Here is a 17607-nt window from a genome sequence, read left to right as displayed (position 1 = left end):
AATCCTCAGAAGGCAATGCAGTAAAAACCAACATGCTTTTTTAATTAATATAACCACATGGGTAAGATTTTAAAATGTGTCTTCAAAATTTGTGTCCATTCATTCAAATGAGCATCAAGTCAGTCACTGATGTTGGACAAAAAGGGCTGGCTCTCAATCTGGGTTCCAATACCCACTGCACCACCATACTGCCAGTTTAGTCCTTATTTTATTTGGGGGTTGAATATTTCCTATTGAAACTATAAGCATATACAAACTAGAACAATAAACAAGAACTCACCCACTCAGAAATCTTACATGGTTCCAAAAATGATGGTCAAAGAAAACTACAAAAACCATCAGCCCAGTTTATTAACATTTATATGATTTAAAATAGGCAATATTTTGAAATCACCCAAAATAAGTGAAAAGTGATAGCAAGAGACTTAGATCATGGAAAGTTCATTCCACCAGCACAGTAGCCAGTAGCACCACTGAGATCTGGGTTTAAATCTCAGCAGTGCCGAATCTTTGTCAGAATGTGTCTACATAGTTTTGGCATTTTTTAACAATTAGATTTTTACTTTAACCTATTAACACTTCTCCATTTCTCAGTTTATCTGTTCTGCAGGATTAAAACTTTCCCTCCTCGTGCTGCTATTCCTCTTTTCTGATGACTTTGTGGGAATGAAACAGAGGAACAGAGGTTCTCAGTGGAAGACAGCCCAGAGGATGAAGAGTGAAGAGTCAAGAGTCCTTGTGAGTCAAGTGTTGCTGCCGAATGTGAAGCTCCTTGAAGACAGAGTCCATCTGAACACACACCTCCTGTGAGGGAACATTATTCTTATTGTCATATACAGTATTAGTTAGTACACAGCATCCAAATTATAGAGCTTTTTGCAATGCAGCAAAGAACAAATTATAAATGAAAATTTTCCAACCTTGTCCACAGTTATTTTGGTCTCTTCTTTTTCATTGTCTTCTGTAGACCTTCGTGTCTGGGGGCTGGTAGAAGAGCAAAATTGTTAGAAAAATTATTTGGCACTTTGCCTGTGTGCATTATTGAAAGACCATACAGTGAAAGAGGACAGGATTCAAAATGTGTTGCATACTCCATTGGTTTTCGTAAAGCCCTTGGAGAAATGGCTGGCAGGATATGTTTTCCTTGAGGTATCTGCAAGGCAATCTTTGACCCAACTGCTTGGGTGACACTGACCACAGGCTTCTCACTAAACTCTTTGGGCCTGGAAAATAAATAATATGGAGATAGAGATCTAGTAGATGCATTTCAACCATTAACCATTAGTCTAGTTTATTTACTTTTACCTGCTGCTAAAGCACCCAAATATATCTGGGTGTTCATCTCATATTCATCTCTTCCTAAATGCTGTTTACCCAGAGGTAAATAAAGCCAATTATTATCTTATCTTATCTGTCTTATCTTTAATTACTCTATTTATACTGGATTTTAGCCCCCCCATCCCCATACAACTCCCAACCACCCTTTCCACACTTGCGACTTTACCATATGCCATTTTTATGTAAATCCGTACACTTTACAAGTAAACAATGTTATCATTTGAAATAAATGTGCACAGTATATTACCGTGTGTGGTCGGGCCTGGCAATCTGTTCCTCAGCCTGGGTTTCTCCAGTGCTGCTTTTGTCTGTGTCTTTGTAATCCTGCCCTCCATCCACACTGCATGATGAAGGATGAAAAACAGTGAAAGAGATGAGAGGGGTTAGTGCAACAGGTCAAATAGGGAAAAGTGATATTATGACAGGTATTATGATTGACATTAACCTTGCAAGGTGTGAGCATGGTTGTTTTCTGTCATGTTAGTGTTTTTTTAACTTTTTAGGTGTCCCACACATACTTTACCTTTGTCAGTTTTACTAAAATGAGGGTGGACATTTTTAGCATAAAAACTTGCTTTTTCCCCATTTCACTAAAAGTAAACCACAAATTTAGATAAATGGTGTGGTACTGTTATTAAAGTATCGATGCTTTCTAGTGCTAGCAGTTTTGTGTTAAGAAAAACAACAGATGTTACATGGTTGACTAAAGGACAGTCCTTTTTGTTTACAGATGCACTGGTCTATCAATGCTGGCATTACTATTTTGGTATCTGTTCCCCTTGGGGTGGCACGGTGGCTTGTTGGGTAGCACTGTCGCTTCACAGCATGATTGGCCCAGGTTTGATTTCCAGGTGGAGCAGTTTGGGTCCTTTCTGTGTGGCATGTTTTCCTTGTGTATTTGAAGGTTTCCTTTGAGAGTTCTGATTTCCTCCCAGTCCAAAAACATGCAGTCAGGAGAATTGGAGAAACAAAATTTGCCCATGACAGTGTTTAAAATTAAACTTAAAATGTAGCCTTTATATCATGTCCTGTCATGAATGTAACCAAAATTATAAATATAAACTATAATATGTAATTAGAAGCAAAAACAAATATATGTTCAAGGAATTTAATTGATAAAGGAGAGAAGTATTAAAACACTTAAGTACATTGTTGCAAAACTGTAGCTAGCAATTACAAGTCTTTGTATTTAGCTTCAAGACTTTTACAGCAAGAATAATTAGCTTTTTAAAGCAATATGGTTAAATGTTTACCTATTTATGCTGTTAAATCAGTTTTACTTTCTCAAGATTACAAATGATTGTTTTTGCATGTTGCTCAGTTTTACCAATTTAAACATACCGAGTTCCCCATCACATTTTTTACCTTCAGTGAAAATAATCTTGTTGCTTCTGCATCAGCAAATGTCTACCTTTTAAACAACAAAAACGGTAGTGTTCAATTACTTGTTTTTTCCCCTTTTGTATGGCATTTGTGTGACAAGTAGGAAGTCAAGCACCTACCTACTTCCTTCTACTGGGCTCATCAGTGACAGTTAAGAAAAATAAAGAAGAAAATAATGGAGAACTGATGTACATGAACTGAGATCTGGCCCTGATGGAATAGATGAGGAAGGACCTGTGTTATGACTTACCTTGGCACACTGATGTAATTACTTGGAATCAGACCCTTAACACCATTCATTTCCCCCTTCCACCAATCAGAGGAGGCTCTGCTGTATAGTCGGAGGCGGCCACCCTGTCTGAAGGACAGCTCAGATGCTGAACGTGCTGTGTAGTCAAATAAGGCCACTCCTTCCAGCTCTGCACAGCCAATGCACATTCATTAACAGTAAAATACACTACAGTCCAAAAGTCTGAGGTCCTGATTTTGTTTTGAATGCACAGTACAAACCTAATAACAGAAATCAGTGAATTGTATTTTTATATGAATTTAATTAAAAACAATACAAAACAATATTGGAATTTTGACTTTTATGCTTATTCTAAATTGCATGAAAATGATGATGTCTAGATGGCAGCGTTTTTTGCTACAAAATGTTGAGAGATCATTTAGCAATAATGATGCCAAGACAAATATGCAAATTGTCAATGATGCCCTGAGCATTACCTGTTGTGGCAACAGCAACCCAAAAAAAAAGAGCAATTGATTTGAAATATGCTCTGTAAACACTGTTAACAGACAAGCACATTTTACAAATTACATGACACTTAGGCAAGAACGTTGCATCTTAGAGTATTCCTAAGAAAGTTGCAGTTCTTGAAACTGGTCTTGGCTCCGAGACTGTACACTGATGTCAGATTTGTCTTCAAAATCTTACATGTTTTACTTCAAATAATACCTGATAAATTTTTTTTGGTGCCTGGTGAAGTGTGATTCCTCGACGCTTACCCTCTTTGACTTTGTTTGGAGAAACTTCTGATTCCACCTCTGACTCCTCAATTGCAGCCTCACTGCAGACACAATAAAACAATGTTCAGGATAGGTTGCCAGGTAATTAGGTACACATATACCATATTTGTGGACTCTGTAGGTATTGGATGATGAAAGTGGCCAATCAGTATTTACTGCTGCATCCCAAATTACATGATATATATATCTTAACCGCTTATCCAATTAGGGTCGCGGGGGATGCTGGAGCCTATCCCATTAACACCACCATTAGCTCCAGTCCATTGCAGGGCAGACACACACACAAACACACCCATTCACCTACGGGGCAATTCAGTGTCTCCATTTAACTTTACTGCATGTTTTTGGACTGTGGGAGGAAACCGTAGCTCCCGGAGGAAACCCACGCATACACGGGGAGAACATGCAAACTCCGCACAGAAAGGCTTAGAGGAAAGGCCTGATCTATGGAGTGTGGCCTTAGATTCATAACAAAAAGTTTTAGTTATGAACATTTAATAAAACATTTACAGTTTTTACTTTCTGCTTGTACTATTTGATGCTCTGAGGTCAAGTTTCCTTCTCCAGATCTCTGCATTTCTATAACTGGGTCCCAGATTTGTTTTAAATGCTCCTTTTACTTTGTTTTGTGGACAGTTCAAAAATGGTAAACCTCACAAAGAAATATTTCTAGTTGAGAAACATTCTACCAGCTGATTCACAATTTTTACACAGATAGTACAAATCATATTAAGTTTGAAAAGCTGATACACTGTTTGAGCAAGTGTGTGTAATGTGTGGTATTCTTACATATCCTCTGTCTCTAGTGTCATGCAGGTTTCATACACTGGTCCCTCTAACTCAGTTTGGCTGGGGAAGATGTTCTCCTGCTGGATGATGATTGTTTTGACAAGAGCATTGATGTGCTGCATGGCTGCAGCATCTGCATCCTCGGGTGCTCTTATCAGACTGGGTCCAAAACACACAGCCACGTTGTAGGGCTGCATCATGTTCTCATCACTGTACTGAGAAATGCTGCGCGTGCACACACGCACGCACAAACATTTTTTAAATCACCTTGAACATGCACACAAGTGTTTTCAACTGCTCACTTAGACAAATTGTCCAGGTCAGTGTTTGATTACTCACTGGTGAAGAAATGCAAAAAGGTATCTCATCACAACAATGACCGGGGAAGGGTATGAAAGTATGACTGCCTTTAACTGTGCTACTTTCTCAGCCTCATCCTCGATTCCTAGAGAAAAGTATGAAAAGGTTATATGTTATTTAATTTACACTAACTGTATATACAGCAGGCCACAAATGTAAGTTCACTATCATCAACTGTTTATTGATTAGTAATCAAAACTGGCTAAAAGCCTTGGAAATTATAATGAATGATTTTTATGTGTAGATTAATAATAACAGCCACTTTTAATTGAACGACCAGCAATGAGGGCTCACACACGTATCGCGTATAGGGGTGTCATAGTGGTATGCAAATGCAGATAACAAAAACCCTGGTTTAATCTCCCATTATATATGGGATATATTGTCTCTGTTGGATGCCCAGACAGGTGGCTGGCATAGCTGAGATCATAATCTCGAATCTCAGCAATGGTGTGGTAGCATATTGGACCACTGCACCACCCAGTTCCCCATTTCCTAATTTTTTTAGGAGGAGAAAAAGTCTTACGTCCACACTCCATCAGTTTGTCAAAGCTGTCCTTGGGAAAAAGAGGGTTTTCCATTCCTCTGAAATAGAGCTTAAGTACACAAGCCACTGAATCCATATCACAAACTTCACCTTCCAGGGGGTCGTCACCTACACACACATGCAGAAAGCTAACCTCATTATTAATGACCTATAGAGAGACACACACAGAGATAGAACCTATGGAAAGCCCTTGTCCTTTAGTTATCTTGGCTGTATGACTTTGTTTCTCATGGCACAAAGACCTTGAGTGCAGTCATAAGTTTTAAGCAGAGCTGTTTCCACAAACCACAGCAACAGTTTTATTACTTTTAAATATTTTTTAATCACTAAACATGTTTTTACAGTATATTCTTGAGACGTAAAAGAAAAGTTAAAAATCTTGAAAATTCCAAGACCTACTGTACCGAGACATACCAGTCAATTACAAGTGCATGTAAAGCTTTTATAATTTTATATATTAAAGTTATCCACTGCTTTACAATAATACTAGGGGATTGTAACAGTAAAGTTGCTAAACATTTATATGTATCCCTTAAATAGTCTGTGCATAGGCCTGCTTACAGTGAAAAAGAGTGCTCATCAGGGTGATCACACATACCTTTCTCAAACACGTCTCTCAGACGATTGACCTCAAGCTGAGATCCTGAAATTCGAAAGATGCCCTCATGATGCAGGCCTTGGCAAAAAAAGAAACAGAGGTAGAAAGTGACATAGAGAAAGCAAATCTTTCAGTTCATAACAAACCAAAACATTTTTCCTGGCCACCTGACAAAAACTTTACATTCAACTCCAAATTACATCCAATTTTACCATTTCCATTTTCCATTTTCATCAACTGCTTTATTCTGGTCAAAGTCGCGCAGGTCCGGTTCCACCGGTAAACAATGGGCAGACTGGAATATCCTGAGCAGGGCGCCAATTCATCTCCGGGCTTGCGCCCCCAACCCCCACCCCACACAGATCATGTACTAGACTAGATAGTGTGTCAGACTAAAAATTATAGCATTGATAGTGTATTAATTTAACATTCTATTTAGTAGTGTTTTAAGCAGATTAAGACACATCCAATGTAGTGAATGTTCTGCTTTTTAGGTAGCTTTTGATAAGAAAAAGGTAGTCATCTTTGTCCTTTAAAGTAAAAACAAATACATTAATACATTTAGCTCGCATAAATACATTACCAAAATTACAATGACTCAAATCAAGATTACAGTATTCACATGAACAGATTTGAACTGATTTAATGTTACCAGATTTCCAAAGTGCCTATTTATAAATACAATGGCAGAAAAAAATTATTTATGCCCTCTAGAATTCATCTATTTTTGCATATTTGTCAAGGTTATTGGTTTCAGACTGAAACATCATGTGTATTTGTTTTAAGTTTTTAAATTAAATTTAGTGTGACAAATATCCAAAAATAAAAAAAGGGGGCTAATACTTATATAGGTATATTTATAGGTATAAAGCTATAGAAATATTTTAGGGCTTTTTTTACTCTTTACTCAAATTGTTCATATGAAAGGGATTACCTCGAAAGTTAATAAATCTAATGCAGCTCTCCACCACCAATGGGATCGGCTCTCCAGATGCCTGCAGAAGAGAACCCAGAGAGTTTTTAAATAGGCCAACACTGTAAACGTTTGACTTCAACTGAATGTCCATTTCACAACCAGACAGTGAAAAAGAGAATAAGCTAGAGAGAAAGGGCATGAAAAAAGAGAGAATACCTGGATGTAGGAAAGCATGTCTCCAGAGAAAGGCTTATAGTCACTCTGAGCACAGGGTTGACTCTTTCTTTGACGAAAAGACCTCTTTGTACGCCTCATGCTGCAATAAATGTAACTGTAATTATTATGCAGGCAGAAGGCTTCTTCAAACCATACAACTTTTTAAAATGCATTATGAATTCGTTTTACAGACAGTTGCAATATTCAAGCCCCCCCCCCCAAAAAAAAAAGGATTTACAACTAATTTCTGTAAAGCTATATTTTGCTTTATTTGTTAAATGTACACTGCAAATGAAGTAATATCATATTGTTGATCTTGAAACCTACTGCTAGTCTGTATGACATAAAGTTGGGTTACAACATGATTTAACTGATGGGAACTCAATAATAACCCCTAACTTGCTTTAGCTGTGATGTGTTATTTATAAATCACACAGATACAAGTTTAAGGTGTGTTGGCCAACTTGCAGAATACTCCCAACGGATTTTTACTGCCAGCTATAATGGGTACAGTCTAAAAACTAAGTGCTATTGTATGCCACAGGCAAACATTATATCAAACATTTATTTTTAAATGCAAACCATTTCATAAATCTACTTACACTATAGGTACACGTGTTGTAGTATGTAGTAGTTTTTGTACATGTCTAGACTGTATTCCTTACAAACCTTATTTGTAAATGCTGTCTTGCTTATCTGGACAATTCAGTTTATTCGTTTTATGCATGTCTTTTAATTTATTGAATTTTTATGCCATGCTTATACTGAAAATAGGTTTTCATTTCTTACCTTTGATCTTGACCATCAACAGTTCCAGCTGATTACAGGCAGGCATTTAAAAAAGCAATTTGGTATTTATTGGTATTAAATTATGTATTTAATTATTAATAAACATCATTTAATTATGATTGTTATATAATTATTTAAAGCTGATTTTACTTTTCTGTATGGCAGCTTTTAGTAGATCATGCTTTGCCTGTAGTTTTGATATTAAAGAACCAGTAAGGAGATGGTCTTTAATGTTCTATGGAAGACATCAAAACCCATATTAAATACAAAAGCAGTTTCTTAGTGCTGCAGGTATTTAGAAGAGACATGACAGGTACTTAACGAATTTCATTATTTACCGAAAAATATGCAGTCTCTGAGTCTTGCAGACTTGATCGACGTTTTATTTGATGAACCTTATTGATTGAGTTTTCACTGGGAGTTTCTGGTGACTGACTGGGTGTGTGATCGGGGGCTGACCCAAATACATCCTCTGCAATCCAGCCAAGCAGGGCAGAGTGACAAGCCTGCAGTGTATTACTGAACTACAACAGAAAAGTGATTATGCGTGCAATATCATACATACATACAGCTACATACCCTATTTTCTCCTTAACCTAGATTCCCACTTGCTATTTTGTTCTCCTTTATCATTCAACAGCAAATCAAAAGGGTGTGGCAAGCACATGCTTTTTCTGAGCTGTGCCATGCTATAAAGACGTGCCAACTGCCCCATCCATACAGATGACCTCACAGATGCCAGAGATAGGCTTATGACTTAGATGAAGATTAGTACACATTTTAGTACACATTTTACACATATTACACATTGTTAAATCCAAGGGGTTCACAAACATTTTCAGCAAATGTACACATACATACAGTATATGTGTAACTATTTATGCAACTGTGCAATATCTATAATCAGTTATATTGTAATAATCATTTGTATTTTGTGCTTTATTATAACTGGGTATTTGAACATACCTCTTCATTTTCAGCTGTAACTGTGCTAAGTCTGGTATGTAGCTGCTGGCATCGAGTGTCGATCTCACTTTTTGTCTCACAATCTACAATTACCTCACACACCTGCATCGAACAGGATATACACAGGATTTGAACTTACACCCACATAAAAAAAGACTTCAATTCACCCACACAAGGCGTTATATTGTTTTGTAAAGTTGTGGGCTTTAGCAGCAGCACCTCTGTCCATATGTGAGAAAATCTTTAAAAAATCTTAGAAAGCAAGCAGACCAGAATCCATGTGTATAAACAAAATAATATGTAATCAATCTATACTTCATTGTAAAAGGTTCTTGCTCATTTGTTTATGCACCACATAAAGACAAGCAATTATGTGATCATATCAAACTAAATGATCACACCCAATAACAAAGCAGTACCTGGTCACCCTCATGAGGCTGATACTGAAATCGGAGAGGTATGCAGAAAGCCACTTTGTAAGCCTGCATCAGTATGTCTCTATCCTGATTCTGATCCAAACCAGAGACAGTATTGTCCAGCTGCTGCAGTCCAGAGCCCAGGTTCTGATGGGCTCTCAGCCGGCTGGACAGGTAGAACTGGAGCACTTGAGACAAGCAGTGGTGGAAACCTGTATCACTAAACTAGAAAAAAGATTTGCAGTATCAGAATTGAAGTAAAAAAGAAGTCAAAGTGAAATGAAATTTCTCAGCTTTTCAATGGGCGCAAGACACACAGTAACACCCTGGACCCTGGGGCGCCAGTCCATCGCAGGGCAGACACATATACACACACTTATTCACCTATAGGGCAATTCAGTGTCTCCAGTTAACCTGACTGCATGTTTTTGGACTGTCGGAAGCTCCACACAGAAAGGACCCAGACCGCCCCGCCTGGGGATCAAACCCAGGACTTTCTTGCTGTGAGGCGACAGTGCTACCCACTGAGCCACCGTGCTGCCCTGTAAATAATTACATTATTTAATTCATAGCAATTTTACAATTAAATGTCTTGTGCCTTAAGTCACAACCAAAGTTGTGTTATGTTATAATGTAAAAGAGAAGAAACATACACTGTATGGATTGCGTGGCAGAAAGATTTCACATTTAAATGATGATCATTTATATGAAATGTATTTTACCTTAGTCCATATAAGCAAAATACAATAAATCGCTTCTTGAAATTTTCAATAAATCCAAAAATAATTGAATTGATCTATTGCTTAAAGCAAAAAAAAAACCCTAATAACTAATATCAATTACTTGTCTTCTGATAAAATTAAGTTATTTTGATTAAATGAAAGATTTATTCTGAAAGCAATGTGTCTCATTCTAAACCCCAAATCAAACCAGATTACTTACATCAATCAGAGAAGACAGATCATGTAGGTAATATTTGTTTAAGTTGGCATTTGCTGCTTCCAGGTCAAGCAGGTAGTAATTTCGTGCTTTGGTGGACTTTACTTGAGTCTCCTGAACTTTACACTGTCTCTGCACACAAAATAAGAAACAAAAAATGCACTAAAAATAAAACCACGAATTCCCCTCCCACACACAAACACTCACTTAACCACACACATCCGTAAGCTGTCATTTTGAAAGGAAAATTGATTTATATAGTACACACATGGTGCCACATTAGATAATCAGAAACAAAGAAAGGGTTAGGGTTAGGATGTCCTTATAGTTGCTGAACACACTGATGATATAAATACAGCAAATACCACATTTCATACTTTTTAACATTATTGTGATATTAATGCTCTCATGTACAAACCCTATTTTAAAAAGAATTGGGGCATTTTGTAAAAACAAAAACCGTGAGCCACCTATTCAAAGAATTTAATGGATTCTTTATGTTGACCAACTTGACTGTAAATTTTGTAAATACATTTTCGAAAATATTAACTACATCAGCTGTGTTTGTTTGTTTATTGAAATTTTAACGTCATGTTTTACACTTTGGTTACATTCATGACAGGAACGGTAGTTACTCATTACACAAGGTTCATCAGTTCACAAGTTTATATCGAACACAGTCCTGGACAATTTTGTATCTCCAATTTACCTCAATTGCATGTCTTTGGACTGTGGGAGGAAACCAGAGCTCCCGGAGGAAACCCACTCAGACACGGGGAGAACATGCAAGAAAGAATCTGAACCGCCCCACCTGGGGATCAAACCCAGGACCTTCTTGCTGTGAGGCGACAGTGCTACCCACCGAGCTACCGTGCCGTCCCATCTGCTGTGTCAAAATACATTTACATACAATAACTTATCAATTGGGTAGAGTGGAAAGTTCTGTAGGCTGTAGCTAATTTCAAAATGATCATTCCAAAAGATAGCACTTTGTGGAATGACTCACAGTGGCTATTTATAGAGTTATTTTAATGTAAAAACAATTGCTGTGCATTTTCTTCATCAACTTAACCAAAATAATTTCTGTACTTTTACAAAGGTTACAAATAGAGGCATCAACCATGGGTGTAATGAATGCAACTGTTCAATTTAATTATATCTTGCATTTATAATATCAATTTATAATGTTAGACCCCCAGTACAGTTAACATTTCAGTCATTACACGTCATTACTGGTGTGGGTGTATCTTTTGGAGAAGTTAGGGAATAATTATGATCACTTTGAAGTGAACCTGGAATCCATTATTTTTGCACCCATTCAAAAATACATGCACCCGTGGTCTCAGGCCAGGTTAGGGGGGGGGGGGGAGAAAAAAAAAAAAAAAAAAACTGAGCAACTTCAGAGGAATGCATTCAGATACCTCAAATACAGAATCAAGAACCCACAATTGTTTTGCAGTGGTAGTGTGTTTTAGACTCCTGTGATAAAATATCTTTCCCAGCTGAAGCATTTTAGCAAATGGGATTAAACTGTCGGATTTAAGATCTCTGCACTGTGTACACAATCTTTTTGCTAAAAATGATCCTTATTACATGATACCACCAGTCCATTACAATGTTCTACTTTGGAAAATGTGTTACCTGGAGAATGTGTTGTGTTAGATTTGAGTTGAAATTACTTTGAGTAAAAGTACAATTTTCTTTAAAAATAGTCTGCTATGATAGGCAAAGTTTGCTTCCCCCAACCTGTTATATACAGATTATAATTGTTACAAGCTTTGTGTATGTTGGTTGTTTAAGTAATCACACTTACTTTTTCCATAAGTCTCTCCATTTTCTTATTTGCACTCTGTTTCTGTTTTTCTTCTTGTTTGGCAGCTTCTTTCAGTTTGCCCTCAGCTGACAGGTACTCAGTGTGGTACTGGGAATATGTCTTAAGTGTCTATAAGACAATAATGCACACAATACCATCATTACTTCTTAATTTTCACTTGATGTAACTTTGTCAAGTCATGTTATCATTGATATCTTTAAAAAGTCTTTAAAACCTTAAAATTACTTCAAGTGGTATGTAACGTGAATCAATCCTAACACAAGATTAGCTCAATTTGAATTACATACATTTCTTTTTGGAATAAGTATGAGTATGAGCAGTTTTTGGATAAGCAGGTATACTTTTATGTCTACAGAATTCACAAAAATCAAATCAACAAAGATTATGTGTTAATCATGTTGTGAGACGTGCCATTGTTGCTTTAAATATTGAGCTATATCGGTATAGATATACTGTATTATTTTTGATTACTAGTTTACTGATCCATTCTTTTATTCCAGACACAAATAAAACACACTTACAGTCTGCAGTTCTGCCATCACCTTCAACATGCCGTCCTGTAACTGGTTGCAAATGTCTTTACTCTGAAGAAATATAAACACAGACAGAAAAATACATGTTTAGCAAGCTTTATAGGGTTATAAGCAGCAATAATAACTGTGGTACTCTAGCTGGAATTGACTTTTAATTGATTTGTCAATAATATATAAACATAATAAATATCTGTATTATGTCTACAGAACATGCAGAACACTATTTAAACATACAACTCCACAGGTGCATGCAGAATAACATGGAAATATCTCCCACATTTAAAAAAAAAAAAAACCAAAATATTGTTATTATAGTTTTGGACCTTGTTTGTGGGTTTTATATAACTTGATGTTATGTCCAGTCTTTCAATTTGACACAATATAGGCATGATAATTAGCAGGGAAATGGTGAGACAGTAAAACATTTGTGATTGTATCAATATCTGATGTGATATAGACATTAAAAATCTACATAATCAACATTGTAGAGCTGTATTAATTATCAGCAAAGTAAATCTAAATTTACCCAAAAAAAATATGTCCAAACCTTCAATTCGATTAGTACTTTGAGCATTTCTTTAAACTGATAGCTTAATTTTTATTTTACTTAATACATTTTCAAAACACTCATTAATAAGTAATTGCTACTTTTGAGACATATCATTAACCACAATGTAACCACATGTACATTAGATTTGAAATGCTTGGGAGTTATCTTCACACACTGATCTATTTACTAAAACTAATTAAACAAACAATATAACAAGAGGATTGCTTCATATGTGTTGTCTAGTATGAGATGCATTTGTGTGTTTGTGTGTGTGTGTGTGTGTGTGTGTGTGTGTACTTTTTTAGCCAGACGCTGAACATGCTCCAGACAACGAGACAGCTGCTGGGGTAAAACAGTTCCACAGCTTTCACTAAGCATGATGTGATCTTTGCTCTCTTGCTTTGTCTGAGTCAACAACTCTTGCCAGCAGTGCAACACTGAATCACTACTAGACTCCTTCCTGAAAAGAAAAGAGAACAACAGTTCTGTTTGGTTTTTCCTCAGTAGAGCAAAGATAGTAAGTGAAACAATTGCACAGAATTGCATGAACCAGAATTATGTCTTTAGTTTAAAAATGATTAAATAAAACCAACAGCTGCTGTGTCACTACATAGAGTAACACTGGCAGTAGAGTGGGTTGGAGCAATGAGCAGTGTAAGCATGCCACCCTATCAAATAGTAAATTTGTCAATCTGTTGTTGTGCACAATTGTTTTCGCTGTTATTTTTAAAGAAGAGTGTTTTAAACTGAGCTGTAAGCCTGCTCAAATGTTTTAGTCTGGATGTAAAAATATCTAAAGTTAAGGCTCTTCGTCAACTGGTTCTATTTAAAAGTAAATATTAGCTTACTGCCGTTTCCCTGTGTTTAGTCTTTACTTTAGGCTACTAACTGACTAGTTTCTCGTGATCTGACACTCCTGCTTGGCTCATATCTCAGTAGCATACTAAAAATAAACGAGTGACAGTACGTTAAAGTCTATTCCGTAACATACTGCTAACCATGGTAAGGAAGAAATTTAGGAATTATTATAAAGCTGAAACATCAATTAGCAACAACAGTCCAGATTAGATATAGGAGGCCGCACAAGATCACAGAACAGAATCACCAGAATCACAGAGTGCTCAGTCGCATTAAAATATCTTGTCCTTATTTTAAATATTGCAGTTTTTGCTTAGTTGGCTTAGTTTTCTTAGTTTAGTCAAATGAAAAAAAAATTCTAATGCTAACAACAATGACATTCTAAAGTTGTGTGCTTTTAATAACGTGGCAGATTGAGTAAGATACCTTCCGGTTTCATCATGACAATGCGCTATACACAAAGCAAGACTTTTAAAAGCAGAAATGGTTGCACAAAGTTTACACTAAGAAAACCTGACCCTGACCTTAACCTCATCTGACACATTTAAGATGACTTGGAAGATGACTGAAAACCACACCGTATTGCCCAACATCAGTGCACAAACCTATTAATGATCTTGTGGCTAGAATTTTTATGGTTATGTCAATTGTTAAGGTGAAACACTTGTTAGTACATAGTCTACAAATAAAAATGTAATGATGATAATTAACTTGGCCTAGTCCTCACTTTTTAATTTTTGAAGAAAACCTGTCAGCCAGTTTGTCCAGGGAGCGAGCGTATTCACCCTCGATCTCACCACGTCTGCGCAGGTAATCACTTAGATCTTGCAGCACCTGGGTCTTCTGCTCCAGATGACTATCAAACACACGCAGCTGCTCGGCTAGCTGGTTACGAACCTCTAAGAAAGAGGAAGATATCAGAGATGAGTAAGCAAATTTATTTTTTAATCTCTCTATGTAAATAACACTGAGAGGAACTTCTGTCTCCCGTAATAATCAGTGAAAAAATAGCTGGTCCTAGTTTCAGTGGTTATACTCTTTTTAAAAGTCTGTGGACAACTGACAATGACCCTGCTGGACATCTTATTCAAAGGGGACCGTGGTAGGTACAGTGGTAGCCGGTAGAGCTTTGGGCTGTCAATCAAAAGGCTGAGAGTTTGAGTCCCAGCTCTGCCATTTAGGATAAGGATGTTTATTTGTCATTGTATTTCTACAACGAAATTTAGTTGGCACTTTAAAACTACAGCTTAAAAAGAAAAAAGAAAAGAAAAATAAGAAAAACACAAGCTACCACGTAAACATATAACAATCACACATTTCGTTAAAAGAAATACAGCAAAAATGTCAGTAATGACAAGTATTGGTCCTTGCCCAATTTAATTCAGGTCTTATCAATGAGTGTGTTTAGTTGAGTTGAGGGACGAGCGTTCCAGGTCCAAGTGTGTGTGTGTGTGCATATGTTGGAGGGGTGATAGCGGTGATTGTATTTAGCCACTGTTGGGCCCTTAAGCAAAGTCCTTAACCCTCTCTTCTCCAGGAGTGCAATACAATAGCTGACTCTGCACTCTGACCCCAGCTTCCAAATGAGCTGGGATATGTGAAAAAAGAATCTACACCTGTATATTTATACATGACAAATAATAGCATTGTATTCTGTTCTATTTTCACTCACTCACTTTCTTAACCGCTTATACAATTAGGGTCGCGGAGGGGGGGGGGAAGGCACACAGTAACACCCAGGGTTCCAGTTAATCGCAAGGCAGACACACATACACACACCCATTCACCTATAGGGCAATTCAGTGGCTCCAATTAACCTGACTGCATGTTTTTGGACTGTGGGAGGAAACCGGAGCTCCCAGAGGAAACCCACGCAGACACGGGGAGAACATGCAAACTTCCCACAGAAAGGACCCGGATTGCCCCGCCCTGTTCTATTCTTTAAAAAAAAACTATAACATCTATAACAGCTATAACATCCTTTACTCATCAAACAATAGGAGAAACCAATTAGCAGGGGTGTCTACATACTTTTTGCCATATACTGTATTTATTTGCATAGGCTTGTAACTAATGTACTCTTTTACAGCATATAATTTGGTATCATTTGTCTTTGTATTGGTAAAGTATTTAAAATGATTGCATTTTTTGCAACACTATATAGGTAAAAGTATGTAGACACCATCCATAAGTTTGTTAGACATTACATTCCAAAACCATAGACATTAATGTAATTAATCATTAATATAACACAATCATAATATAATCACATAAACATGTTTTCAGGAGATGAAAGTTAATTTATGCACACATTGTTCAATCAATGGCAATGTACCGATCAACTAAAATGTAATGTTTTTCTTTCTTAAATAAATTAACGTCCATACATTTTGACTTCATATAATTATATCCTGGCAGTCTAAATGTACCAGTATGTCTTTTCCACAATCTGCCCATAACACCAGGTCTTTACATTTACATTTGTTACTGATATAGTAATAATAATAATAGTTTTTAATGAAAGCTTTTACAGACAGTTAAGCAGAATGCATGTCCTATTATTCCTTCCAGTCTTCCTATTTTTATATTATATATGATACTATTTTACATTTTGTATGAATTTTAACTTTTTTAATAAAATGTCAGTTTTGTAATAAAAGATGCTCCTACCTTTAATCGGTGTGTCATAGTCAGCAACTCCAACCCTTCTCAGTTTAACACCATAGGATGACATTGTTGCTCCAACTGGATGAAGCTCTGGATAGAAAAGTTACAGTATCATATTGTGTGTGTGTGTGTGTGTGTGTGTGTGTGTGTGTGTGTGTGTGTGTGTGTGTGTGTGTGTGTGTGTGTGTGTGTGTGTGTGTGCGCATGGCAGCACTGTCCGAAAATGGGTTTTTATATGTAATTTTTATTGCTAAAATACATGCGTTGCAATACTTACTTAACACTATCCAACAGCAGCCAACATACCCATCCAAAAACACTCAGACATGCAGTTAAAATAAAAATGTAGTGCCTATTCATGTATGAAAAACCAACTTAACACGTCTAAATATAATCCACTCATTCAAAACAGTTCTTCTGTATTACAGGAAACCCAGACCCAGTGTACAGTAAAAATGTTGTCAGATTTTAGAGGAACTCTGTATAGCATGTGCAGAAGTAAAAATGATTTTCTGTGTATGTGTAGGGGTGTGTTTCCAACACTACGAGTGGTGGCATAAATGGTTGTGAGAGAGGGGTTTGCTGGTGACCAGACTTCAAAAATACAACACTTGTTTCTTGTGCTAGAGCCTCAGAACACAAGATTTAACATTAATAAAATGATCAATGTAGAACCCCATGTTCTCCTGCCAAGGTTAAAAGAATCTATGTCTCGGTGGGTCAGAACGGTATCATGCAGGTTGTCCTTGGCTCATTGGCTCACATAAGGATACATATACATTTATTATGTTCATTACAAATTAGATAATCCAATGTAGCAAATTACAAATGTGTACATACCCAGCCAACCAATAGCACCACTGGGATTCAAACCTGATA

At 36.7% G+C, this 17607-nt stretch overlaps 1 protein-coding gene and 1 long non-coding RNA gene across 2 annotated transcripts in view; one reads left to right on the top strand and one right to left on the bottom strand.

The window, feature by feature from the left end:
- Positions 1-333: 333 nt before the first annotated feature.
- arhgap4a (Rho GTPase activating protein 4a) overlaps positions 334-17607 on the bottom strand; it is a 22205-nt gene continuing 4931 nt past the window's right edge. The window contains exons 2-24 of the mRNA XM_063015843.1: positions 16732-16818; positions 14789-14960; positions 13501-13663; positions 12642-12704; positions 12100-12228; positions 10290-10418; positions 9351-9572; positions 8932-9033; positions 8304-8489; positions 8116-8200; positions 7966-7993; positions 7177-7276; positions 6979-7039; positions 6045-6122; positions 5426-5554; positions 4879-4984; positions 4540-4764; positions 3730-3791; positions 2972-3140; positions 1586-1678; positions 1092-1223; positions 921-984; positions 334-804 (exon numbers count right to left, since the gene is read on the bottom strand). Of these exons, the coding sequence (XP_062871913.1) occupies positions 727-804; positions 921-984; positions 1092-1223; positions 1586-1678; positions 2972-3140; positions 3730-3791; positions 4540-4764; positions 4879-4984; positions 5426-5554; positions 6045-6122; positions 6979-7039; positions 7177-7276; positions 7966-7993; positions 8116-8200; positions 8304-8489; positions 8932-9033; positions 9351-9572; positions 10290-10418; positions 12100-12228; positions 12642-12704; positions 13501-13663; positions 14789-14960; positions 16732-16795 (2640 nt within the window). The 5' untranslated portion in view covers positions 16796-16818 and the 3' untranslated portion in view covers positions 334-726. The remainder of the gene's footprint in view (positions 805-920; positions 985-1091; positions 1224-1585; positions 1679-2971; positions 3141-3729; positions 3792-4539; positions 4765-4878; positions 4985-5425; positions 5555-6044; positions 6123-6978; positions 7040-7176; positions 7277-7965; positions 7994-8115; positions 8201-8303; positions 8490-8931; positions 9034-9350; positions 9573-10289; positions 10419-12099; positions 12229-12641; positions 12705-13500; positions 13664-14788; positions 14961-16731; positions 16819-17607) is intronic.
- The window catches only part of LOC134333718 (uncharacterized), an 11434-nt gene continuing 7421 nt past the window's right edge, over positions 13595-17607 (top strand). Inside the window, exons 1-2 of the long non-coding RNA XR_010015407.1 lie at positions 13595-13720; positions 14872-14988. This is a non-coding gene — a long non-coding RNA (uncharacterized LOC134333718). The remainder of the gene's footprint in view (positions 13721-14871; positions 14989-17607) is intronic.

Source organism: Trichomycterus rosablanca, chromosome 19 (assembly GCF_030014385.1).
Source record: "Trichomycterus rosablanca isolate fTriRos1 chromosome 19, fTriRos1.hap1, whole genome shotgun sequence".
Taxonomy (NCBI): domain Eukaryota; kingdom Metazoa; phylum Chordata; class Actinopteri; order Siluriformes; family Trichomycteridae; genus Trichomycterus; species Trichomycterus rosablanca.
Note: the sequence above shows the minus strand (reverse complement) of the source record. Positions and strands in the feature narration are given on the sequence as shown.